At 58.2% G+C, this 24503-nt stretch overlaps 1 protein-coding gene across 7 annotated transcripts in view; it reads left to right on the plus strand.

Moving 5' to 3' along the window:
• Nucleotides 1-175: 175 nt before the first annotated feature.
• The window catches only part of PAX2 (paired box 2), an 88247-nt gene continuing 63919 nt past the window's right edge, over nucleotides 176-24503 (plus strand). Inside the window, exons 1-4 of one of the 7 annotated variants that reach the window (XM_040486184.1) lie at nucleotides 176-260; nucleotides 10978-11088; nucleotides 14643-14811; nucleotides 15611-15808. In XM_040486184.1, coding sequence (XP_040342118.1) covers nucleotides 236-260; nucleotides 10978-11088; nucleotides 14643-14811; nucleotides 15611-15808 — 503 coding nt within the window. In that variant the 5' untranslated portion in view covers nucleotides 176-235. The remainder of the gene's footprint in view (nucleotides 261-10977; nucleotides 11089-14642; nucleotides 14812-15610; nucleotides 15809-24503) is intronic. The other 6 variants (XM_040486185.1, XM_040486186.1, XM_040486187.1 and 3 more) reach the window with 6 other exon arrangements.

Here is a 24503-nt window from a genome sequence, read left to right on the forward strand (position 1 = left end):
AGCCGGGGGCTCCTCCGCGCGGGGCTGTGCCTCGGCGCGGCCGGCTGTGTGAACGCGGGCGCCGGCGGACTCACCGCCCAGGCGGCGGGCAGCCTGGGTTATCTGAGCCGCTCGGTCTTGGGTGGCTGCGCCCAGATCTCGGGGAGGCGGCGGCACGGGCGAGACGCGCTGTCGGGGCCGCGGCGCCGCGGAGGAGCGAGACCCGGGCCCGGACGGCAGCGGCGGCGCGCAGAGCATGGACCAGCGCACGGGCCGGGCAGGTAAGAGCGAGGAGGAGCGGCCCGTCTGCGCCACAGGCGAGGGGCGGGGGTGGGGGCGGCGGCGTGAGAAAGATGGGGCGGCCCAGCCCAGCCGTGGACGAACCCCATTCTTATTTTCTGTGCTTGCGGGGGGGGGCACGGTAATCGCTGGGGACTGGGGCTCTGCGACCTCTCCCCACCCGTGGGACCTCCTGGGTACCTCCCTCCGGGCGTCCTCTAAATCTGCTAAAAACTTTCCATCCAGAAAACGTGAGTTTTACAACTTCTCTTGGTCTCTTTACAGAACCGGGCTTTTCCATTCTGTTGTGCCCTTATGACTTTATCTTTCCACTTTCCAGTGTATAAATATTTTGCATAACTTCCTCCAAGTTGGGTGCACAAGGAAGGTCTTAGTTTCTAGTGGGAATGGAGCCTGGGTGTGTGTACATATGTGTTAGTGGATGGGGACATGCTGTGTGCACATGTCTCTGTGCACGTGTGTGAGGGTCCTGTGTCTGTGTCTTTGAATATAAACCAAAGTGTAAGCTCTGGTGTAGACGTGCCTAACATTTGGAAAGAAGACTCTGCACCCCCCCCCCAAATAAACAACTCAAGGGAGGCCTGGGGCAAGGGGAGGAATGGCAGCTCCCACCCCCCATCCCCCCCCTCCCCCACACACACAGGTGGGGATTAAAATCTGACCCAAAGGGCTAAGGGAGTGGAGAGCTGTTCCTTTTTTTTTTTTCCCTTCACCACCCCCCCCCCCCAGGTCTGCCAGCTCAGTTCTGTCTGCCCACCAGGGGCCCTAGAATAGAGTGGGTGTGGAAGCCAGGGACCCAGATTTAGTCTTGGATTGGTGGGGAGGGAGAAGGTTGGATTAGTTTCCAAGAGTTTTCCAAATAATTCCACAGAGGTCAAGGGCCAACCAACTCCAGCCCCTCTTCCCTCCCCTCACTCCTTATCTTTCCCAAATCTCTCCCCCTTGAACCAGCCCCCACCAGCTCAGGTTCTAGCTTTTTCAGCTGATAATCCAGTTTCCTCCCTCAGCACTGGTCCTCATCTAGGCTTCTTGGCCCAGTCCCTGGACTGCCTCCATTCCCCCTTAGGAGCCTGGTACCCACTGGGGGACCTGGGTCCCCAGGAGGGTCAACTGTGGTCTCCTGGGCTTTGAGGGCCCTGGGCCACCCCTCCGCACCAGAGGTTTAAGTAGGGAGATCAATAGCAAACAGTTGTAATGATCTAATTAATTATGGCAAAATTAAAAGCGAGTACAAAATCAATCTCTGATGGTGTTGAAGATGGAATTCAATTGAGAGCCCATCTGTGCACCCCCTCGACCGTATAAATATGCAGCCCAAGGACAGACCTAATGGCTGGGCCTTCCTGGAAACCTCTCTCCCCCTTTCTTCCTCCCCGGTACGGGGCTTCTCCCTCACCCACTGCCTCTATTTTGCCTCCTACCACCTCCTGCCCCGACCCCTCCTTCTTTCCCTGTCTTTGCTCAGGCTACCGACACTCCCACTTTTCCATTTTCCTGCTCCAAAGGAGGCTCTCCCTGCCTTGCAGGCCGGAGGTGCGTGGATCTGGTTCCTGGCCCCAGCAAGTCTTCCCGTGGGTGCAGACAGGCCCTCTCCACGGCGCCTCGGAAAAGAAAAGGCAGAGGGGTGGTGTGGAGGGGGCATCCTTGAGCGCCTGGCCAGGCCATCACCCCAAGTTTCTGGGCACGTGGGACACTCCAGAACGGACCAGGGCGCTTACCCTGGGGCGCCTGCGCCTACCTGCGCCAGGCCTGGTAGCCGCTCTCCTGGCACGGGTGGCAGAGGGGCCGGGCGGACCAGCTGTGCACCGCACTCCCTTTCCCTTCCCTCCTTTGCCCCGCTTTGGCCGGTGCGGGGGTCGCACTGCCGCTGGCCAAGGCTTGGGGAAGGGTGGGGAGGAGCTGCGGAGCCGGGCAGGAGGTAGGGCTGTATTTGAGAGAAGGACACCCCCTTTCCCCTTGAGGTGGCCCCACGGAGCCTCGGAGTCTTCCGCCCACAGAGCCGCTTTCTCTCTCTCTTTCTTTCTCTTTTCACCGCCCCCTCCCGTTCCTCTGCCTTAATTTCTTCCTTAGGCACGCCTGGCCGACACGGCTCCCCGGGGGCTCCGCGTCCCCCAGACGGCCCTGGCGCCCTCTTTGGCCTCATCCGGCTAGTTCAAAATGACAATGACACAGGCGCGCACGAGCGAGCGAGCCTGGTTGCCGCCCTGGCGCAACCGCCGCAGCCGGGTGTGCGAAGGATGCGGGTTTTATTTAGTCTCGCTGAGCCAGATCCCCAACAGCGAAAACCACCAGGGAAAGGTGAGGTATGGGGGAAGGAGAGATAATCAGTAACAAGGTTAATTGTGGTCTTTGGCCATCATCGCCTATACCCCTAGAATCATAAAAATAAGACGTTTATTTGATGTCCGCTGGCCTGTCCTAGCTGGTCCTCTGCCTCTCCCTCCTGGGGCTCTGAGCCCGCTCCCTGGCCCACACTGAGTTCCCAGGTTTCTTTCTGCCCTCCGGGACCCCTCCCGCTCCCTGGCCCTGCCGCAGGGGCCTCAGAGCCTGGGGAGACACAGCCCGATGCCTCCCCGCCCTCTTTTGCCAGGCCTCCTCACCCCGTTATTAATTGCTGTGTTGACCTGCAGGATTGATTGGCGGCCCCGCAGGAAGAGGCTGAGAAGGCCTTGGCCTCCGAGCAGCCTCGGCTGAGGGCAGAGAGAGGAGGGGGAGGTGTTGGATATGGGTCCTGAGCTCCTATCTCGGCCCGCCTGGGACACAGCTGTTTGCCCAGACACCCTTCTCCACCCCCTCACACACACACACACCTTCCACGCACCCTCACAACACACACGCTCACACGATCCCCTCGCCAAGAGATGCTCAGCCCCCAAGGAGACCCATCAGAAATTCTCCTTAATTGATTTAGAAATGGAAAGAGGCTCCCTCCCTCCATTAGTCAGTTTCTTCAATAGGTTCGTTAGCCGCGGGTCTAGACCTCACGGCCGGTCCAGACATGGCGGAGCGAACTACTGGGACCCGGGCTTTTTTCTGTCCAAGATTTACTTTGCATCTTTTTTTTTTTCTTCCCTAGGAACAGTTACAGAAAGTTAAATAATCCTGGATGCCGTGACCCTTAGTGTCTCAAACCAAAGCACTTTTTCCAGAAAGAGCCCTTGTCCTGGCTCCTGAGGGATTCTGTGCAGCCCTTTTGTTTCAAGTTCGGGGAGTGGACGGCTCTGGACCTCGGAGGGTGGAGGGCGCAGGCTTGCAGCCGCCTGGGGTGGGGGGGTCTAACCCTGCAGCAGCGGAGACCCTCCCTCCCCACCCCCACCCCACCCCACCCCTGCCTGCCTAAACCTCTGTGCGCGCGCGCACACACACACACGCGCGCGCACGCGCGCGCGCACACACATACACACACACACACACACACACTCTCTTCCACGCCCCCCCCCCCCCAGCCACAGCAACACCCCTCGCCCCGAACCCAGGCCACAGGCCCGCGGGCCAGGCACCCAAGCGGGAGTGAGCCCCCGGACGTCCCGGCTCTGGGCTGGGGTGGGCGGAGGCGGCAGGAGTAGACAAACATCAGCCCGTCCCCAGAGATAGCCCTGTGTCTGGGTTCTCTCCCTGTCTCAGCCAGCCCCTCTCTCCCCGGTTTTCCCCTCTCCCCTCCGCTCCGATCCTTTGTCTCCAGCCACTCCGCGGCGCCAAGCAGCTTGTCCCCCGCCTTGGCGGCCCTGCCCTTCGCTTCCCTGTTTCGTTGGCGGGTCTCCCCCTGCCTTACCCGCTCCCGGCTCTGGCGCGTTCTCCGCCTGCTCCTCACATCCACACCGCTTGCTGGGAGAGGAGGAAGGGAGGGCGGGCGCGCCGCGGATGGATCCGGCAGAGTAGATTTGGTGCTTGCTCGCAACTCCGGGAAAACTCAGCCCGCCGGGGTGCTCCCGCCCCTCTCCAACTATTCCTCAACGCCGCGGAGCCGTGCGCCCTCGCCTGCGTTTGGCCCCTTCCTTTCCTCGTGCATTGGCTGTGGCTCTTTCGCTCCCCCTGGCCTGCCCAGCATCTGCAGTTGCGCTCCCCCACCCTGCCCTGCACTGCGCTCCCTTTCGGCTGCCCCCGGCTACCGCCTGCCCCCTCTCTCCGCAGCCCTCTACGTCGCGGTGGCGGTGGCGGTGGCGGGTAGCGCCGGAGCGGTCCGCGGGCCCGCAGGCACTGTCTCCCTCCACCCCAGCGAGGTCAAGCTGCAGGCTCAGGGCCTGGCTCAGAAGAGGGTTAATCATTACTTCGCTACCGACACAGCCTTCACTAGCACTCTCTCACCCGGGCTTGGGGAGGAAGGGAAGAGATAGTTGGCCGGATGGGGACCTCGGCTTCGCCCAAACCAGCCTCTTCGGGCCTTCCAGAGACAGGTGTCTTCTCTGTGCCCTCAGCACCCCTTTCATGTCCATTTCCTTCCCCTCCTCTCTCCCCGCCTCCCACGCCTCCCCTTCATCAGGCCTCTCCCCCACCGTCTCATCTCCGCTCTGGCTTTGGCAGCTTGACTGAAGGTCCAGAGAGGACCAACTTTCTTTGTTTGGAACCGGACTGGACGGGATTTCCTTTCCCAGGTCTCTGAGAACGGGCCAGCCTCCTCCCAACCATTTTGGCAGACTGGCCCGAAGGGGACTGCGCCTGAGGCCACAATTAACCTGGCTGTTGGGGAAGGGCGTAAGAATTTAATGGACCCTCTAGCATCTGCGCTGACGCAGAGGGGCGGCGAGGGTGCAGGAGGAAGTAGGAATGGAGTAGCAGGAAAGAGAGCAGAGTGATAAACATGGACAGGGTGTGGTATAGTCAATGGAAGGGGAAAAAATCCTGAATGGAAGGAACACAGGAAGCGAGGCAGCAAGGAATCCTCTTGTTACCTTTATAGGATAGAAGTTGCCCTGCCTAAGCAGCCCAGCTCCCCCCCCCTTCCCTCTTTGTGGAGGGGTAAGTGTTCCGGGAAACTGGGCACTTATTCCTTAATCTACCACAGAAGTGTTGGGTTTTCAAAGTGCTTTTCTATTGGCTAGCTCCAGGTAGTAGGCAAGACAGGTAATCGTCCCTATTTTACAGGTGAGAAAACTGAGGAGGCTCAAGAGGCAAAGGGACTGTGAATGTGGTGGCTGCTGCTCCTTCTCATGGGCTGTGGGGTCAGCAGCCCCTTTAGCTGTGCAGAGCTCTGTGAGTGTCTGGGGACAGGCTCTGTGCAGGTCTGAGCCACGAGTACCCCGGCCTCTGTGGGGCCTCTTGCCCCCCACCCTCCAGCTTGTTTTCTGTTACACAGGGCCCTCTGCTCCTACCCTGCAGACCTACTGGCCCAGTTTCTCCTGTTTGACTATTTTTTTCAGCTCCCCGGTCGGGTGGGCCACCGGCGGCAGCCACCTGGCAGGCCCGTGCCGCTAAGAGGCCGCTTTGGTGGCCAAGTGGCTTGCATTGTCGTTTTCCCTCAAAGGGCCGGGCGGGTCGCTGGGACCTCTGGCGAGGAGCAGCCGGGTTAAAGGGGGAGGGGCCGGCGAGGATAAAGGCGCAGCACGTGCGCCCGGCCTCCACAGGACCAACAGACCGAGCGGGCGGGGCCGGCCGGGAGGCCGCCCCCCCCCCCCCGGGCTTCAAGCGGGGAGCCCAAATATTGGGAACAAAAGCGGGAAAAGAAGAGTGAGAGCAGGAGGGAGGGAGGGAGCCAGGGAGGGAGCGAGGAAGCAGAAATTAGGGGGTCTTAGATGAAAAAAAAAAAAAAAAGAAAGTAGCTTTAGGGGGAATGTGCTGTGGAGTGTGAAATTGCAGCCCATGGTGCTCCATATTGTACCAGAAGCTCTTCCAAAAAAAAAAAAAAAAAAAAAAAAAGCCAACCTCCAACGTGACCAGAGGGCTAGGAAGGGGGAGGGGCGGGGAGAGAATGGGGAGGAGGAAGGGAGAGGGCCGAGCCGGAGCCGGGCCGGCCGAGCTGGAGAGGGGGCCGGGTGCGTGCGCCGGCGGCCCGGGATCTGGTCGTGGAGAGCTGGCGCCCCAGGGTGCGCCGGGACCCAGAGGGCGAGTGGGCCGCGGCCGTCCCGCACTTGGATTGTCAGCGAACTTTTTTCCTCTTTGCTTTTTTCTTTTTTGGTGGTGGTAGTGGTGGGACTTCCCAAACTGGGACTAATTCAGGAAAGGAGCTCGGCTGCGAAGCTACCTTCCTTTCTTCCCTCCTACGTTTCTGCTCTTCCCTTCGGACTAGTTTCCCCCCTTGGTTCTAAACAGCTTTTTCCCCCCTGAACTTTAATGCGTTTAATTTGGTCCGCGCTGTGGGGAGCATTTCCTAGGGAGATACATTTAATTTCGGAATTTCTAATCCCCTCCCTCCGAGGCCCGGCCCTGGCTCCCTTTGCCGCTCCCCAGGAGGTGAAAGGAGTCGTTGGAGGAAGAGGAGCCCAGGCCAAGGGGGAGGGGCGCGGCTGGGAAGCTCCTTCGAAGCCCCCAGGCCCCCACGGCCCAGCCGCCTTTCCAAACTGCCTGAGGTCGGGGGCCTGGGCTCTGGGTCAGGGCCCTGCCTGCAGAGGAGAGGCAGCCACGCCTCTGCCTACCCACACCCGGACAGAAAGCGCAGAGCCAGGGACCGGGAAACCGGAAAAGGAGGCGAAGGGTGGAGAAGAGAGGGGGTGCAAGTGGGAGCAGCAGACAGGGTGTATATGAGCACTTCACTCCGTGCACAATCTACCCAGAAACGCATTTCGTAGCTCGGAGTGCTAGTCGTGCTTAGCTTGGCTTGGGATGCCTGTGCGTGTGTACACTTGGGGTGCGGGGTGGGGGTGGGGGAAGAACTCAACGTATCCCACACGTATCCGAGTATCCCACACCTACTCCGTCCCCCCCCCCCCCCCGGGGGCCTGCTCTGCCCCGGACAGTGGGAGAGTCAGGCCAGCTGCAGCTCAGCAGTCGGAAGGAGGCAAGGGCTGGGGCACCCCGAGAGCCAGGCCGGGAAGGGAGCGGAGAAGAAGGAACGGAGATCCACAAGGAAGATTTATTGGGCAGATCAGATGCACAGAGGCGGCTAATGAAGCAAATCCCGAGATGGGTATCAGAGCAACTCCCCAAAAGTTTATTTGCCTTTAAATTTCCGCAGGGAGGCGGGCGCCTTGTTTGAAGTGTAAATGCCCCTAGGTTGGGGGGTGGAAAGGCCGCTTTGAAAACACCAGAGAGAAAAGGTTCATTTAGAGGCAGACGGGAAAAGCAACCAACCCTGACAGGTCGGAGCCCGGGTTGTGTTTGGGGTTGGGTTGTTTTCTTTTTTTCTCTTTCTTTTTCTCTTTCCTCTACTTTCTTCTTCCCTCTTTCCCTTTCTTGCTTTTTTCTCCTCTACTAGACTCTATAGAAGAAAGGGAAGAACAGGAAAGGGAGCATCAGAGGGAGAGGCGAGTGCCTGGAGAGAAATCTGTAGTCCAGCCCCGGAGCAATAGAAGAAGGCAGAGTCTTGGCTAAAAGGGTTTCTAACCATCAGGGATCATTGCTCTTTAACTTTCTAGACCCAGGAATGGGCTGGAGCTGAGGAAGAAGCTGCCAGGGGCTGGCTTGGTGGGAGGGTGAGTGTCGAGCTGGTGTAGTGCTGTGGAAAGGGTCCCAGGAACTGGGGGTGGGGTGGGTGGGAGTGATTCTGGAGCCTCAGAGGCTACCTGGGAATTGGACTATCATGGAAGGGTCTTTACTCCTCAGGGGGGCATTTGGGAAAGATAGATGTGTGACTATAGCTTCCTGCACACTTTGTGCATTAAGTCCTTGTAAGTCTCCTTTCACAAAACGTAAAATCCCTCTTGCCCAATACGTGAAAATGCCTGTTGTCTGCATCCACACTTCTTCATAGTGTGTGTAACATAGGGATATGTCTAGCTGGTTCTAGAAAAATCTGTGTGTCTTTGTGCCCAGTGTGTGGGTGGGGGGGGGGGGGAGGCGGGGTTCTGCCCACAGTTTTATTCCTGCAATAGTTCAGACTCCCCGGGACTTAACTTCCTGAACCAACGTAAGGAGACCTGGGGCAAAAGATTCCCTTAGTTGTCAACTCCCCTCAGCAAGGATCCTTCCTCTGTGCCTCTCCCTACACCCCAATTCTTGGTTAATTACCTTCCTGCAGGAAGCCCAAGGCTGTACCAGGTAATACCACCTGAGAGCCCCTTTCTTCCAGGCCTGGGAGCCCTTTCCTTTAGGCTGCCCGAACTCTGTTTTCCTTTTTTCGCTCCCCTCACGAAGTTAGCGCGTGTACGTGGGGTTGTGAGGCCAAAGCAAACCCGGGAGCGCCATCTGCAGGTCTCGAGAGGAAGAGACTGACCTTCGGGGCTGGACTCTGCGCCTTCAACCTCCAGCGGAAGGGAACCAGCCCCGCCGACCAAGGGGAGAGGGAGTGAAGGCTGGGAGGGAGAGGGTTGGTGGGGAGGATTTTTTTTTTTCCTCCCAGGAGTTACTCCGCAGGTGGATTAAGCGGATCAGGCTCAGGAGGATCCATCCAGGAAGGGGGGCAAATGTCAGAATTCCAAAGACTCAGCCTCTTAAGGAGTGGGAGGTTCCGAATCCTGTGGGACTGAGCCTGGCTGGATCCCGGCCCGAGGATTAGGGGCCCTGGAAAACCCAGGTGTAAGAGGCCCAGGAGGAGTCTCCTCCTGGCTGAGTGGGGCAGGTGCGGCACCCAGCCTAGCTGCCGCCTGGGCTCCAGCCAGCGGGACAGCGGCGCGAGTCTGCGGCTCTTTCGCCGGCGCCAGGGTCTGCAGTCAGGGGCCAGAGGCACCTCAAGACCGGGCAGCGGGAGCGGAGCGCGGGCTTCCCCGAGCCGCCCTTTCGCAGACCCAGGGAAGCGGGGGGAGGGAGCGAAGGAGGGAGAGAGAGTTAAAACATCAGCTGAAGTGCCAAGATGATTTATGAGACGAGGGGAAATATTTCATAAAGATCTCCCGGATATTCTGTACTTAACCAGTTAGGAGACAAAGGGCTTCTCCTGCCTGGTGCGTACGAGCGGACCGAGCGGGTGCGGACGAAGGCTGCGGAGGCCGGGCCAGAGGCTCTAGCAGGAGCGGGCCCGGGCCGGGCGCTAGCTCGGGAGCCGCCAAGCTGGCGGCGGGCGGCGCTCAGCCTCGTTCGCAGCCTCTTCTCCCCAGCCGGGGACAGCAAGCCTCGTCTCCCGCGTCCTCTGCCGCCAGCGACCAGTCGCTCTGCACTGTCTCCCTCCCCAAGCCCTTCTCCCAGGCCACCCGAGGGTCCAGAAGCCAAGTCCCGGGGCTGTCCCACCGTCCGCTGGGTCCCACTGAGGCAGGTGGGTCCTCGCCGGAGGTCTCCAGCTCCATCGGAAACCGAGCGTTCTGGGCTGCCCAGACCCCGATGGGCAAGGGGACGAGGGGAGCCCTCCGCGCAGCCGCGCGTGGGATGCAAGAGGACAAACTGCCGGGCACTTTGCCCCGGAATGAGATTGGGGGGGTGCGTGGGTGGGGAGGTACCTCAGGAGGGAAAGGCGAGAGGGAAGGACCAGAGAGAGGAAGGAAGAATCAGGAAGGAACGGAAGGGAACTCAGAGCTGAGAGGAGGGGGGTTAAGACTAGGGATGCGGACCGGGCTCGGGGCCGCGTGGCCCACGCGGGCACTGGCCGGTGGATGGCAGGGCTGGGTGAGTTGGGACTGTGAGCCCGGCTGCCGAGAGCGGCGCGCTCCGCGGCACTCTGTCGTTGCCTGAATATTCATTAGACCGGCCGCTCTTTCTCCTTATCTAACGTTTATCTTATCGGCGAGTTTCGTTGCTCAGTGTAGTTTTAATCCCGGGCTCCCCTTTCCCCTCCCCCTGGCCCGCTCCCCTCCCTCTCTCTTCCTTCGCCTGCTGCTCCCTCCCTCCCTCCCTGCCGTTTCCCCCTCCCCTCCCCTCCCCTCGCCGGCACCGGAGTGACAGGCGCGGGGCCCTCCTCGCCGAAGCTCGGGGCTCCGGCGCTGGCGAATCACAGAGTGGTGGAATCTATTGCCTTTGTCTGACAAGTCATCCATCTCCCAGCGCGGGGAGGGGGAGGGGGTCTGGAGGGGGCTTTGCAGCTTTTAGAGAGACACACACCGGGAGCCGAGGCTCCAGTCTCCGGCCGAGCCTTCTCGCAGCCGCAGCCCACCTGGGGCCAGCCCGGTGCGGCCGGCGCTGCTCAGCTCCCTCCCTCCTTCCCGGCCCTTCGGCCGCGGCGGCGCGCGCCTGCCTTTTCTGGGGGCGGGGGTCCGGCTCGCGCTCTCCCCTCTCCGAGGCGCCCGCTCGGACATCCCGAGGATTGCTACCTCTCTGCCAACTTCGCCAACTCACCCGCACTTGGAGCGGCCCGGCTCCCCGCCCGGCGCCCTCGGGCCGCCCCCCACCCTCGGCTCCTCGCCCTCTCCGACCGCCGCCTCTCGGATGACCGGGTTCCAGGGGAGCTGAGCGAGCCGCCTCCCCCGCCCAGCCTCAGCCCTGGCCTCAGCGGCCGCGCGCGCCATGCGCCCCCAGATCCCCCCGGCCCGGCCCGCCGCCCCGGGGCCGCTCTGCTGACCGCCCGGCCCCGCGCCCCGACGGTGGGAAGTTGAGGTCGCTGCGGTTGCCAGCTCCGACCCGCCCGGGAAGCGTCCCCGCGGGGAGCGCAGCGCGGCGCCCCCCGCCCGCCCCGCCGCTGCCGGGCGCCCGCTCACCTCCCCCACCCCCGCCTCCCCAACGTCCCTCCCTTTTCTCCTCAAGTCCTGAAGTTGAGTTTGAGAGGCGACACGGCGGCGGCGGCCGCGCTGCTCCCGCTCCTCTGCCTCCCCATGGATATGCACTGCAAAGCAGACCCCTTCTCCGCGATGCACCGTGAGTACCCGCGCCCGGCTCCTGTCCCGGCTCGGGGCTTCCCGTCCTAACCCTATCCTGTCCCGCCCCGCGTGGCCCAGGCCCCCTGCGCTCAGGTCCCACCTTGGGGACCACGCTGGCTTCTCTAGCCCTCCCCCCTTCGTTCTTCCTCTTCCCCCCATTTTCCAGTGTTTTCAAAGCCTCCAGTTTCTCTCTTCTGCCTTATGTTCCTGGTACTTCTCCCTCTACCAGCCTTCCTACCTTCCCTGGTGCCCATCACCTGTCTTCCTTCCTTCCACCTGCTTCTTCTTAGGTCATCGATCCACAGCCCCTGGTCCTGGCTCCAGCCATCCCACTCCCTGGTCACCCTCTTGCCCTGGGCTGGGAGACTAATTGGCAGGCAGTTTTGAGGGGTTTGTGTTGTGGTGTTCTCTCTCTCTCTGTCTCTCTCTCTCTCTCTCTCTCTCTACCTCCCCCTCCCTCCATTCATCTCTACCTTTCTCAAACTTAGAGTGTGATTGTCCAGGAGGAGACTCCTAACATGGGCAGCTTCAGTGTCAGGACAATCAGGCAGAAGAGTGTGGGGGTGGGGTGCCCCCATCTGACCCTCAGCTCCCAGCACCTCCAGGCCGTGCCAGCCCCGGCAGGGCTTCTTGTGAGCTGGTTTGTAATACTTCCTTCCTCTCCTTTTCTTTCCCACCTCCTTCCCTTCTTCTTCCCCTTCCCTTCTCCTTGAGTTGGGAGTCTGAGATTGGCAGGATGTGATGGTCATCTTTCTCCGCCTCTCCCTGGGAGATGCTCTAAAAACAAAGAGGGGTTCCAAGGAGAAATCCAAGTCAGCAAGAGATGGGAGTAGAGGAGCCTGCCAGGCGGCCCCTGGGCACAGCCAAGCTCCGCTTGCAGTTCTGGAGGCTCCTTGCCGGCCTCCCACTCCCTGGTGAAAATGGTCCAGCCAGTGACCTGGCCAGTGGGTAGTCAAAGAGAGAGAAAACGAGGCGGGGGGGGGGAGGAAAAGAAAGGCAGAAAAAATTACAAACCGGGGGGCAAGAAAAAAGAAAAAAAAAAAAAAAAAAAAAAAAGCGGGGAAGGAAAAAAAAGAAAGAAAACAGAAAGGATGTTCCAGAAGAAAGAGAAGGGGAGAAAAATGAAAAAAAAAATAGAAAAAGAGGGAATTATTTTAATGAAATCTGAATTTATCTAATTCATGTCCTATATCTTTAGCTTGGAGAAGAATTCGGAGATTGTTTTTTGCAGGCTTTTTTTTTTCCTCTCCCAGATAAATGAATTCTAAATAGAAAACTTCTCCTCCTCTGTAGATTAATAATTAAGGATGGTTTGTAACTTTTCACAGGGAAACTTTTTTAGACCTGGCTTGGATCGGTGCTCTGGACAAGAGAGCCGAGGAGGAAGAGTTGTGTTTTTCTATAAGCATATAATTAGCGTTACAGGGGGAGCTTCAAAAAATACTCCTGGGATAAAATATATTTTCCTAAAGAATTTCTAAGCACAGCTAATCCAAGTCAGGGCCCTCTGGCCGCGGCGGATCTCCGTGAGCTGAGCCAGAAATCCTGTCTCCTTTTCGGAGTGAGTGGAACCAGGTCGACCCGCCGTCTTCGCCCAGCCCGCCGGCCTCCCTGCTCCACCGCCTCTGCTCTCGCCCTTCTCTCTGGCTGATTCCGCAGGGGAGTCTGCCGAGTCCCGGCCTCCCACTGGGTGTCACTTGGAAACCCAAAGGGGAGCAAGGCGAGCTGAAGGCGGTCGGAGGAAGGAAGAGACCGCGGAGCGAGCGAGCAAGCGGGCGGGCGGGCGGGCCAGCAAGCAGCCGGAGCCCGTGTCCGCGCCGGCGGCAGTGGCGCATTCCAGGCCCGACTCATCGGCGGCTCCCGGCCCCCTGGCCTGGACTCCTGCCGTGCCCCCTTCCCATCCCCTTCCCTTAGATTGGGGACGAGGGGCCGGGCCCGGAGCCCGGGGAGGCTGAATTATTCATCTTTAATCTGCCCGCAGCTGCCGCCTTTTCATACCGGTAACGCGAGTTCTCCCGGGGCCTAAATTATTGATGGTCGAGGTTTGGAGGGAGGGGAGGGGTGAGGAGTGGGGCTAGAGGTAGGGAGAGTAGCAGGGATGAGGGGCAAAAATAAGAGGTTGTGGCCTCCCCCAGCCTCCAGATCAGAAGCCTCTCCCCAGGGGTTTCGCCGGCCCTTGCTCTCATCACCCCCAGAAGGGGACGCGAAAGAAATGAGCGGAACACAGATGTCCCCGCTTTCTCCGAAAGTCGCCTGAGGCTAGCAGGGCAGGGGCTGTAGGTTGCCGGTCAGGTCAGGCTGGCCGCTAGAACTCTGCGCTTGGATTGCTCAGGAACTGCGGCTGCGGGTTGATGGCTCTGGGTGCAGGATTTCTAGACTGCTGTAGGCCAGGGAGAACGGGGCGCCGCGCAGCGTCCTCAGGTCTGGCATCCGGTGACCACTTGGGCTCTGAGGTTGAGGGCCCGCGCTGGAGTCGGGTTGGAGACCCAGCGCCCTTGTCCTGGGCGGGAGAGCAAACGCCCTTGCTTCGCGGTGTCCTGGGAGGCTGCCGAGGTCTAAGAGGTCAGAGGGACAGGAGCTGGCTCCGGCTGGCAGCACGGGGTGCCCCGGTGAGCCCTCAGCCTGTCTGGGCCACCTGAGCCATGTTACCTAGGCAAGGCAATGGGTCCCAAGCCTGGCGCAAGGCGGCAGGCAGACAAGCCCCTGCAGCCTGCGTTCTCTGGCTGTTACCGAGCAGAGCGCCCGGCCGCTCTCCTCTGCCTCCCAGTCTCTGAGCGCAGCGGGCTCCGGGCCCCTGCCTCTTCAGCCTTCCCTCCTCCACCTGGCGTTCTTTGAACTTTAGACACTAGGGAGACCAGTGGGAAATATGGCCCCCAAATATATAAATACAGAAAACATAAAGGAAAGGGAAAATCCCGGTCAAAAACCAAAATAAAATAAAAACAAAAACACAGGGAAAGAGGTAGGAAAACTCCAACTCTGATTAAAAATAGATACGAGAGGTAGGGAGCAAAAGGAGAGGGGCAGGGACTTAGCCCCTTTCTGTGCTTAGAACCCTTTTGTACTGAGTCCACCGGTCCCAGACAGCCCCCACTCCCAATCATCTGCCTCCAAGCCCTAGCACGCACCAACGACTCCCCCTTGCTTGCGGCTCAGGCGGGATCCCGCTTCGCGCTGCTTCTGTTCTCTGCTCGGCCCTTCCTTTCCTCTCCTACATTCTTTCCTGCCTGCATTAATTCCCCCTCTTCCCTCTTTCCTCTCACCCTGCTTCTCCATTCCTTCCCTCACTTTCTCCCTTGCGAGGTACTGGCCTTCGAGACGCGTTCTTCCCAGCCCTCTGCCCAGCGTCACGCTCCCGCATCTCTAACGCCCCGTGGGTTTCAATCCCCAATCCGCCGCGTGGTGTTGACCGGACCACTGTTCTTCCGGGAGTCCGGGATCATGCCCCTGCGCCCTGCCTGCTCCCTTTGCACGTCCTGGGCCGCGGACCCTGACTAATGGCCGGTCCCTGCTGTCTGTGGGGTGTTGTGTTTTTTTCTTGTCTCTCCCCAGCAGGGCACGGGGGTGTGAACCAGCTCGGGGGGGTGTTTGTGAACGGCCGGCCCCTGCCCGACGTGGTGAGGCAGCGCATCGTGGAGCTGGCCCACCAGGGTGTGCGGCCCTGCGACATATCCCGGCAGCTGCGGGTCAGCCACGGCTGTGTCAGCAAAATCCTGGGCAGGTGAGGGCCTCAGAGTTGCCCCTGGGAGACACCTTGCCTCCTTATCCCTCCGCCCTGGGTCTCCAGACCAAGGACTTGGCTAAAAGTCAAGGACGCCAGTGGGAGAGGGGCTATCCAGATACCCAGAGGTATCTAGAGAGCTGCTCCTTTCGGTGAGGGCGCTCAGGTGGTGGCCGCAGCCCCAGGAGCCAGGGCGGAGCAGGGTCACTCAAATTCCGCCCAGCTTCAGGGTTCTCGAGGCTGCCAATTTCCAGTCTTCAGTAAGGGAAGGACTCCTCTTCTGAGAGAGTTAACGCAGACTGGGGAGGGGGGTTGGAGGAACAGGGTGGGGAACGGAAATGGGTCCCCAAGAGAAGAAAAAAATCAGCACTGGGTAGGGGAAAGGAGGGTCCTGGTTCTCAGGGGGCTCTGTGCTCAGTAGGAAAGGGCTGGAGGTGGTGCCTCCGCCAGGGTGGGCCTGGAGGCCTGGAATCGTGCTGTTCCTCCAGTTCCTTCCAAATGAAAGTCTGGGCTTTCAGACTCCCAGGGGCGCCTATTCCCGCTGGTGTGCTCACAGCCCCCCTCCCCCGTGACTGCCTTCCCGGAGGGAGTGTCCCTCTCGTCCTCCCCTTCATCCTCCAGGCTATCCCTCGCCCTAGCCACGCGCCCTCTGGAAGCTGGCTCAGCCATGCTGAGTCTTTTCCCTCCACGCTGTTGCCTCGGGTGGGAGAGTGGCTCGGCCGCTCTGGAGTCTGCAGCCTCCCTGCCCCCGCCGTACGTAGCCTGCTTCTCGCTGACCCCGCCGGCCTTCCGGGCGCAGGTACTATGAAACCGGCAGCATCAAGCCCGGAGTGATCGGAGGCTCCAAGCCCAAAGTGGCGACCCCCAAAGTGGTGGACAAGATTGCTGAATACAAGCGACAGAACCCAACTATGTTCGCCTGGGAGATCCGAGACCGGCTCCTGGCCGAGGGCATCTGCGACAATGACACGGTGCCCAGCGTCTCGTCCATCAACAGGTGAGCAAGCCGCCCGGGGCTACGGGCTACGGGGCGGGACTCCAGCTCCCAGCTCTCGCCTACCAGCGCGTCTCCCAGCTTGCGGTCTCTGTTCTTTCTCCAGCCTCTGCCCTTGCTCCAGGATCTCAGCCCCAATGTCTTTTGGGCAGGGAGAGGGGACCTGGGAGGCAGAGAGCTAGACAGACAGACAGAGCTGTCTCCAGCTCAGGGCTGGGTATTCCCTGCCAGGCTTCTCCCGCCGGCGTCCTGGAAATGAATCCAAGTGTTTGTGGTAATTAAGACTCCAAGATTACGTGCCTCGGTATCTAGAGACAATCACAGCCCACAGCCGAAGCCTTTAAAATGACCAGGGTCTATTCATCGCTTCCAAACAGACTTCCCTTTCTAAAGGCATGCTCCCTTCTCCAGGGGCAGCCTCCTGTTCTGGCTTCCCCACCCTCCCTGCCAACTCCCACAAAGCTTGCCTCCCAGGAGCCCAGGCCATGCTAGCCAGCTCCGCACAAATTTCCGGCCTACGAGCACCGAGTATCCAGGCCTGCAGAGCAAACGCTAACCACCAGCCAGCAGTTGGCAGGGAGTAGAGAAGCCGGACAAGGAGTGGGGCACCAGGCGAGAAGGGAGAGCTCTGGACCCCGAGGCTCAACTTTAGGGTGCTTAGGGCCAGGACTCAGTCTGCACCAGATGACAGGCTCAGGCACATGGGGACGACATAGGCTGGAGTCAGCCGCACCTATAGCTGCACAAGGTAGTCTCCCAATCCCCAAGCTACTCTAGCACGCTCTCTGGCAGAACGCACGTGCACACCCCATGTACGCACACCCCCGCCAGCGTGCAAACGGGCCTGTGCTGGGTACAGCACATGCAAACAGCAGTTGGATGCAAGAGCCCAGGATGGCTCCGACATCACGGAGCTGTGCAATCTGACATCAACAGAGACCCTGTACAAGTTCCAGACTGCTTGGCCGGCCTTTCAACCCCGGGCCCCCCCCCCCATCGTGAGGGAGAGCCCCAAAGTGGAAGGGGATTGCCTACCCTTGTTATTCTTTGCACTTTTCACAGGCTCATTATCAGGACAACTAATAATTCAGATGGTGCCTTTTCCTGAAACTGGCATCACGTATTAAGGTTTTTTTTTTTTAATATTTTGCAAATGATATGGAATTATCCCAAATCATCCTGAAAACAGCAGGTAAAATTAGCTGGTAGAATGTACCTTGGCTAAAGAAGATTCCCTCTGCCACACTCGTGCTGTAACGTACTGCGAGGCGACCCCAGAAATTATCCCAGTGTGTGCCATCTGTATTAAAATGGTTATTCAGTTATGAACAGGGTAACATAATACTGATCAGCTAATTATACACCCTCCGAAAACCCTCCAGCTCCCTGGGCCTGGCTCACTAGGTGTTGAAAGCATAGCGGTTTGACATTCAGACACCTTCGGAAGAAGCCCGAGAAAGACTGTGGGTGGTTTGGGAGGGGAATGTGTCTTTTGCATTTAAAAGCCAGAGGAGGCTGGGGAAGCTTTGGGGCCGGGGCAGGATTGGCGGTCGGGGAAGGGCAGGGGACAAAGCATTGTTTTCTGAGCCATCTGGAGACAGCCTCTTGGCTGTCTGCTGGTCCTGGGAGTGAGTTGGAACTGAGATCTTGCGAGGAGAGCAGCCTGCTGAAGAGCAGTGTTGTTGGGACTGGGCGCTGGTGTTCTGGGGGACGTTCCAGAGAAATGCTTGTTGTCAGTGATAGGATTTGCAAGCCTTTGGAGGAACCCAAGACACGCACAGTTAAGGCAATTTGCTTTTCTTGATGGGCAGAGGGTCAGAGCGATCAAGGCAGTTATGGTGGCAGCCTCCCTTGTCTACCACCCCGTCCAGCACCCACCCCCGCCTCTCCCCCAACATATACCCTTTCAGGCTGAGATGTTTTGGGAAGCTGGCTCATGCACGAGTTTGGGAATGCCCTCATCCTGAAAAGCCACAGAAGACGGTGAACGGGTGACCCTAGGATCAAGCTCAGGAGCCTTGGGGTACTCCACCGGAATTGGGGGGAGGTAAAGGAGTGAGGAGTAGAGAGCGGGTTGAGAGTGGGAAGAGAACAGCCTCAGCTTGACAGCTCTGACCGTGGCCCCGTCTGCTCAGCGTGGCGCCCCACCACCTAAGGGGCACAGAGGCTTCCTCAGGTGTGTAGAAATAACCATCTGTGGGCAGGTGTTGCTGGAGATGGAGAGAGAGTGGGAGGAGAGGAACGGGGAAGCCACGGGCAGCATGGGCAACCAGCCCTGGGCCTGTGGTTAGGCCTCCTGGCTTGCTTTGTCAACCAGGAGCAGTCAGGGTATTCTGGATTTCACTGTGGGACAGAGTCCTACCATGGTTCAAATTTTGGAGGAAGATTCTGAGGGCTTCCCAGTGTGCTGCTGAGTTGGGGCTGGAGGGATGCGTCTGGGCCCCCGTGCCCTTAGCTTCATCCTTGTAGGCACTTTGCTTGAAAGAAGGAAAGGTTTATCCCGAGATTTGTTGGTCCACCCTGAAACCGGATAGAGCGGGATGTTTCTGCCAGCGTTGGTGATGTCAGGAACTTTGTGAATTCTCATCCTCTATAGGAAGAGCCTGAAGACTTTCCTCCGTGCAGAAAGTGCACCGGGGAAAGGGTGGCTCTTGAGTTTAGAGTCTTACTGTTGGTGAGGTGCCCACTCGTCTTAGGTACGTGTAACCATTGTCAGAGTGTGCATGTGCCGGTGGTTGGCAAGAAAGGAAGTCCACACATGCTCACCCACCTGAGCCAAATTGTGAGATTTTTTTTCATTTTCTCCTCCCCAAAACAGATGCTGTCGCCGCACTTGAAATATGCTGTTATGGTTACAAACTCAATTGCTTTTCGTGCCTCTAAAATTGGTTTTGGCTTTCTCTGATCCTGTCGCGATAAAGGCTTGGACATTCAATCGGTACACTCCACTGGCAAATCCTCAGAGAAATACCTCTCTGAGTCAATGGAGTAGGTCAGGGAGGCCTCCCAAAGCCACTCCTGCCCCCGGAGACCACTGTCAAACACCCAGAGGGTTGACTGGATTGCTTAGCATGTGGAACTTTTGTGACTCATTCTTGATGTTGGGTTACTGATTGCTGACCAGGGAGTTGCCAGTTCTTCGGCTTGCACGCTGCCACTGTAGAGGGTGGGTGTTTACGAACAGGTGACTTGAGGTTGAAGCCTGGTGTGGGAAATGGCCTCTGGATGGGGGAAGTGATGCTACCGAAGGAGGAAGTCACCCAATTATATCGCTGAGCAATTGACGAGGCAGGAAGGATTCTCCTGATTATGTGCCAGAGTCTCCTGGTTTGGCTGTTGCTCTGGGCAGGGAGTACTGCTCCTTTGAAAGAATAGGCGCAAACTCCAGGTAGAGTCTAGGGTTACGGAGGGTCCCCTGAGGGTGCCCCCTTGGAACAAGTCGATAAAAAGGCCGTTGCCCTCTTAACTTTTTCAGCCTGCCCTACACTCTTGGGATCAGGGCCTTCCCTGCTCCTAGATCTTTGGACTGGATTCTTCCAGAGTCAGTTTCTCGCTGATCACCTGCTACCCACACTCTCTCTCAGCCTGTTTGGCTCTAAGTGAGCACGTTCATTTTCCCAGCAGTGGCAACAGTGGCTTCAAGGCTGCAGTCCCAGTGCTGTTCAAGAATTCCATCCTGTGTCGTTCACAGGCCTCATCAGAGGTCTGGCAGTGGGGTGACAGTCGTGGGCCAGCTGTTCATTCAAAGACTATCCAAACAAGCCAGGAGCCACTCATCCTAGCTGGGGGAATGCTGAAGACACGTAGACATGTTCAGGGCCAGCGCCTGTGTCTGTCTCTCTGAAACTTGGGTTCTACAACATTGCACTTTTGACTCTTAGACCTGACTTGGCCAAAAGGGCAGTTTCACCTGCCCCATCTCCATAGTCGTGGAGCTGTTTCGCGGTCAGGGCTGGTGGTCTCACGCCAAAGAGCTAAGGCAAGTTGGTGAGCTAAGAGGAAGACTTCTCTCCTCAGAAGAATGGGAGAAATAAGGACAGAGAACTTGCCTTCTGTGGCCTGGGACCTACCAGCCACAAAGAGCCCCAAATAGCGAACAGATATGACAGTTTCTGTCTGAGAAGGCTTGCTCACCTGTCGTTCCCCGGGGAGGGCTCTCCCGCTGCTGGGGCCCCCCCCCCCCCCCGTCATTAGACAAACATGTGTAATAGGCGGGACTGCTGATCTTATTTCTTAAAACGACCTGGAGTTGTCCCCCCCGAAGGGTCATTTTTGTTCCCTGAGTTATGTTAGACTTCTCGGCCAGTGGTTGTATTGGTCTGACTGTTTCTCTCGTTGGCTGGCTCAGAGTGGGCCCTCAGGCCACCAGATGGCTTCAGGTGAGAGCAGTGGCTGGTGGCCCTGAGCTCTTACCTCAGCTGGCAGCTCTGGAGAAGAGGAAGACAGGAGGGCTTGTTCCTAGTGAGAACTCCAGGTAGGTTTTGGAAGGCGATGCAAGGAAGAAAAGAGAGGGAAACTCCTAACTAACTAGCTAAATAGTGTCCCAACTATTTTGAGAACTCAATAAAACAATCACATCAAATATGAAGAGGCATAAATCTTGTGTCTGCACAGGTAACCTACTCAATTGCTTTTATTATCGCTCAGGCTGCCTCCATTTATTACCGTCCACAGCCTGGGCAAAGGAGGTTGCATAGAGGGTGGTCTCCAGTGCAATCCTACACCCTGAGAGGCAACAATCGGCCCATAGAGCCAGGGATTTCGATGGGAGCTCGGGAAGGGCCCATCTGTCTGCATGGAAACCAATCAATAACTCTGTAACCAGAGCCCTTGTCACAGGGAAATGGACAACACAACAGTTCAATACAGGGGCCACAGGGGGAATTAGCCAGTGGAGATGGGGGCCAGGCAGGAGCAGACCCTGGAGAAGGGAAGGCTGGGGAGGGAGTGGGCTGTGGCAGGGGAGAGCAGAGGCTTTGTGTGCATATTGGCAGAATGGGTGAATTATTGTGTAGAGTAGATCCAGGGACGGAGAGGCACTGTTGGAAGTCGGTTGGGGAGGGAACAGTTGGGCTTATTCTGGTGCACGGGAGATAGTGTGGTTGTATGTGTGATGGTATGTGCTTATAGACTAGAACATTACAGATTCCAGAGAAGGACTGGCAATGGTAGTAACTGGTGCGGAAGAGGAATCGCCACCCCCGACTCCTGCCACCAAGAGCCTGCACCACGAAGAGGGGCTTGGTATGAGCCGAGATGGGATAGGGGTCCTGCTTCCCCGTCTTGTGAGCAGGACTGATAAAGGAATACTGTGTGCCACGGGCTCCACCGTATGCTCCTAGCTTTGGAGATCTCTGGCTGTAGCTACTTTGCAACTTCCCCTCTTAGTTTCAGGTTTGTCCTTAGTCCCCCTTTGTTGCTACCTGGAGCAGGAGGTCCTCACAGCAAGAGGAAATGACGTATATGTATTTCCTTTTCACTTCGGGTCCTTTAAAAGAGTGCACTACAGTGTTCTAACCTGGGCCACCACTTCTCTGAATTCCCTGCTGTTTCCCCCCACTCCCCAAGCCAGTTGTCCAGAGTTCAGACCCTTGCAAAGGAAGCAGTTACAGGTACAGCTTTGGTCAGTGCAGCTCACCAGCCATGTGGGTGAGTCTAGAAAAGAGAGAAGGGCCCGTGACAGATCTGAGGCGTGGGAAACAGTATCTCACGGCAATGCCCAAGTAACAAGTGAAACAGATGGGAAATTAAATCACATTGGGTTTATCTATCTACCAGGAAGCCACGGGGTTGAATGGTTTCCTCCTGTTGAGCCTGTTGTTTTGGTGCTATCAAGGTGCAGCTTGCACATATTCACGATGGTTTCTAGGCATAGAGGTTGACGTCTTCAGTGGATGTGGATTTGTATATGTATGTGTGTGCCATCCCGTGCCTGCTCTTTGGTAAAAGGGCGAGGAGGCCAAGAACAAAGGGAGGAAGGCCCACAGGACGTGACCTACAATCACTGACAGAGGCTGGACACCTTGTCTCTGGCCCAACAGTTTAACCAGTGATGCAGTCATGGGGCCATTGGCTGACAATAGGACTCAGCTGAAGATTCTTTGCTTTGTAATTTGGGCAAACCCAGGTCAAATTTTCCTTCAATCTTTATTTGCACTGTAACACTCCATGGTCCAGTTAGCCCCCCCAAAAGAGGGCCCTGGCTACAGTGATGTCACCTTTGTAGTGGAGAGCTGAATGGTCAGCGGTCCATCTTCTCTTAGATACCTGACTCCCAGCCCAGCTGGCAGGACTAGTTAGGGGCCAACTGCACAAGCAGCCGAAAAGATGCTCTTCCCAGTGGGTCTCCTTCCTATAGACTTGTGTCACAGAGACCCCCCCAAGGAGTGCGGGTCCCTCCAGCAGGAGGCATGGCAGCAGCACTGGGGCATGGTCATTGGCAGAGCTCTCCCAAGGACCAGGCCCTGGGCCCAGCTTCCAAATCCTTCCCCAGCAACCCGGATGCCAGGAAAAGAAGGGAGAGGCTATGTGTGAGAACCACGTAAATGGGAACTGGAGTGGGCTTGGAGACCAGGAAGGGCATGAAGGCACAGGCAGATGCCTGGGGGTTCCAGAGAGGGCTGGGCCTCGGGGAGCTGTTGGGAGTGGGAAATAAGAAGAGAGTGACCGAGCACTGGAGGAGAAGGGGCAAGGCCTTGTGCAGGTCCCTGTGGGAACTCCTGGGTGGCAGAAGAAGGTATGTCGAGGGGAGGTACGGAGAGGGGAGAGGCTGTAGAGCCACGTTCCTCTTGTAGCCCATCCTCAACAACCACACACACACACACACACACACACACACACACACACACTGGACTCTGTCTTTTGGTTTCTGAGGGATAATATATATGATAAGGAAGTATTTTGTGTTTTTCACATAACAGTGAGAGAAAATGAGACTTGCTGACCTTCTAGAGAGGTCAGGTTTACCGTAGGGATGTGGATGGAGGAGGGTAGGGCTGCAAGAGATGGAATGGAGCTGGTGAGAGCTGGACGAAAAAGGGCCTGGAATATGCAGGCCCAGCCCAGAGGCAGGAAGATTTGGGGTTTAAAAACTCTGTGCTGGCCAAAGAAAGCACCATTTCTGGCCTGATTCAGTCCACGGGCCCTGGTCTGCAGCCCCCGGGGCTGTGTAACAAGACATAGCTTCTCTTCTCTGCTTCAGACCAGAGGAGTAGCAGGGCAGGTGCAGGGGTGCAGGTGGTACTTCCTGAGCCCCTTGGTCCGGGAGCCCCTGAGGGAGGGAGGGGGAGGGGACATCCACTCTCTACCGTGAGGGCAGGAGAGGGTGAGGCGGGAGTAGGAGAGAAGGACAGAAGTCAGAAGGAAGGCTGAAGAGTGAGGAAGGAGGCGGGGAGGCTGAGGGGCAAAAGGGAGAGGCCTCTGAGCTGGCTTGGCCTGAGGAGAATGGAGTGAATGGCGGGAGTACACAGCAAGGAGCTCCGGAAGCTTGAAAATTGGGCTGGATCCCGTGCATCTCAGCCAAGGGCCTCTAGTAGAGCTTGGAGGCAGTTGGAGGGACCCTCAGCTCTGGACAGCTGGTAGACCAGGCTAAGGGTGGGGGCGGGGGCGTGCTCAGGAAGCTTAGAAGGTGGGAAAGGAGAGAAGGGAGGCCAGCCAGGAGAGGGAGAGGTGTCAGAGTGAAGGAGGTGGCATGGGAGGTCAAGTGGCGGGAGCCGGGGCTCACGGCCGCCCGCATCAGGCAGCACACAGCACCAGGCGGGCTGGCGGCCGCTGCGAAGCTGTGCAGGTGTAGCTGCTGCAGCCTGGTCCCCGCAGAAGGGAGAGTGGGAGGGAAGCCAAGAGGAAGGGAGGGAGGTCCTCACTTCCTAGGTGTTCCAGAGTGGAGCCCTTTCCACCTGGGAGCCTCTGGCCGCTTTGCTCAGGGCTTCCTCTTCTGCCTGCCTTCAGCCCTGCCCGAACTTCTCTGCAGTGAGCTCCCTCTGCAGCCATTCAGGAACAGAGGAAGCCAGAGGACGCCGGGAGCAGCTCCTGGCAGGAGTGGCGGAGAGGCTGTAGGACAGGGCAGCAGGCTGGAAGGGGGACTGTCCCCACCTTGTAGGCACAGTAAGGTCACAAAGTCAGAGAGGAAGGGCTCAGAGGACTGCGGGAGGAGAAAGGAAGGCAGGAAGGGAGAGCAGTGGTGGCCCCAGAGCTTGAGCAAATGGGAACAAGCATTCCCTGCCCCGATGCTCCCTCTTGGCGCCAGGGTCTTTGCTGGGCTGGTGGAGGAAGCTTCAGGAAACCGGGAGCCTCGTGGGCAGTGTCTGGCTCGACAGACCCCAGGGATGGTCAGGGAGGAGACCTTCATCCTGCCCCTTATCTTGTGACTTTCCCTCCTGATTGTCGAGGGCGAGGTGGCGCCTGCCGTGTGCATCATACCAAGAGAAGTTGGTGACGGTGTGTTGAGGGCCTCTGTGTGGCCCTGTCGTGGGGAGAGTCTGGGAACTTTGGGAAGAGCGTGTGGGTCCAGCTGAGCGTAGCATTCGCGCCCTGGGAAGCTGTCTACCTGGTGCTGGTATTCCAAGGAGCTCTTAGAAGGAGTCGGGCTTATCGAACGGGGAGCTGGTGGCTCGCTACTCAGAGGGTTTGCGGCTGAAGGGATCGTTTGGTCTCAGAATGAAAGTCTCTGCCGTCGCTTGGACGACCTGCCCGTTTGGGA

This window comes from Herpailurus yagouaroundi, unplaced genomic scaffold (assembly GCF_014898765.1).
Source record: "Herpailurus yagouaroundi ecotype Mexico unplaced genomic scaffold, PumYag 163, whole genome shotgun sequence".
NCBI classification, from domain to species: Eukaryota; Metazoa; Chordata; class Mammalia; order Carnivora; family Felidae; genus Herpailurus; species Herpailurus yagouaroundi.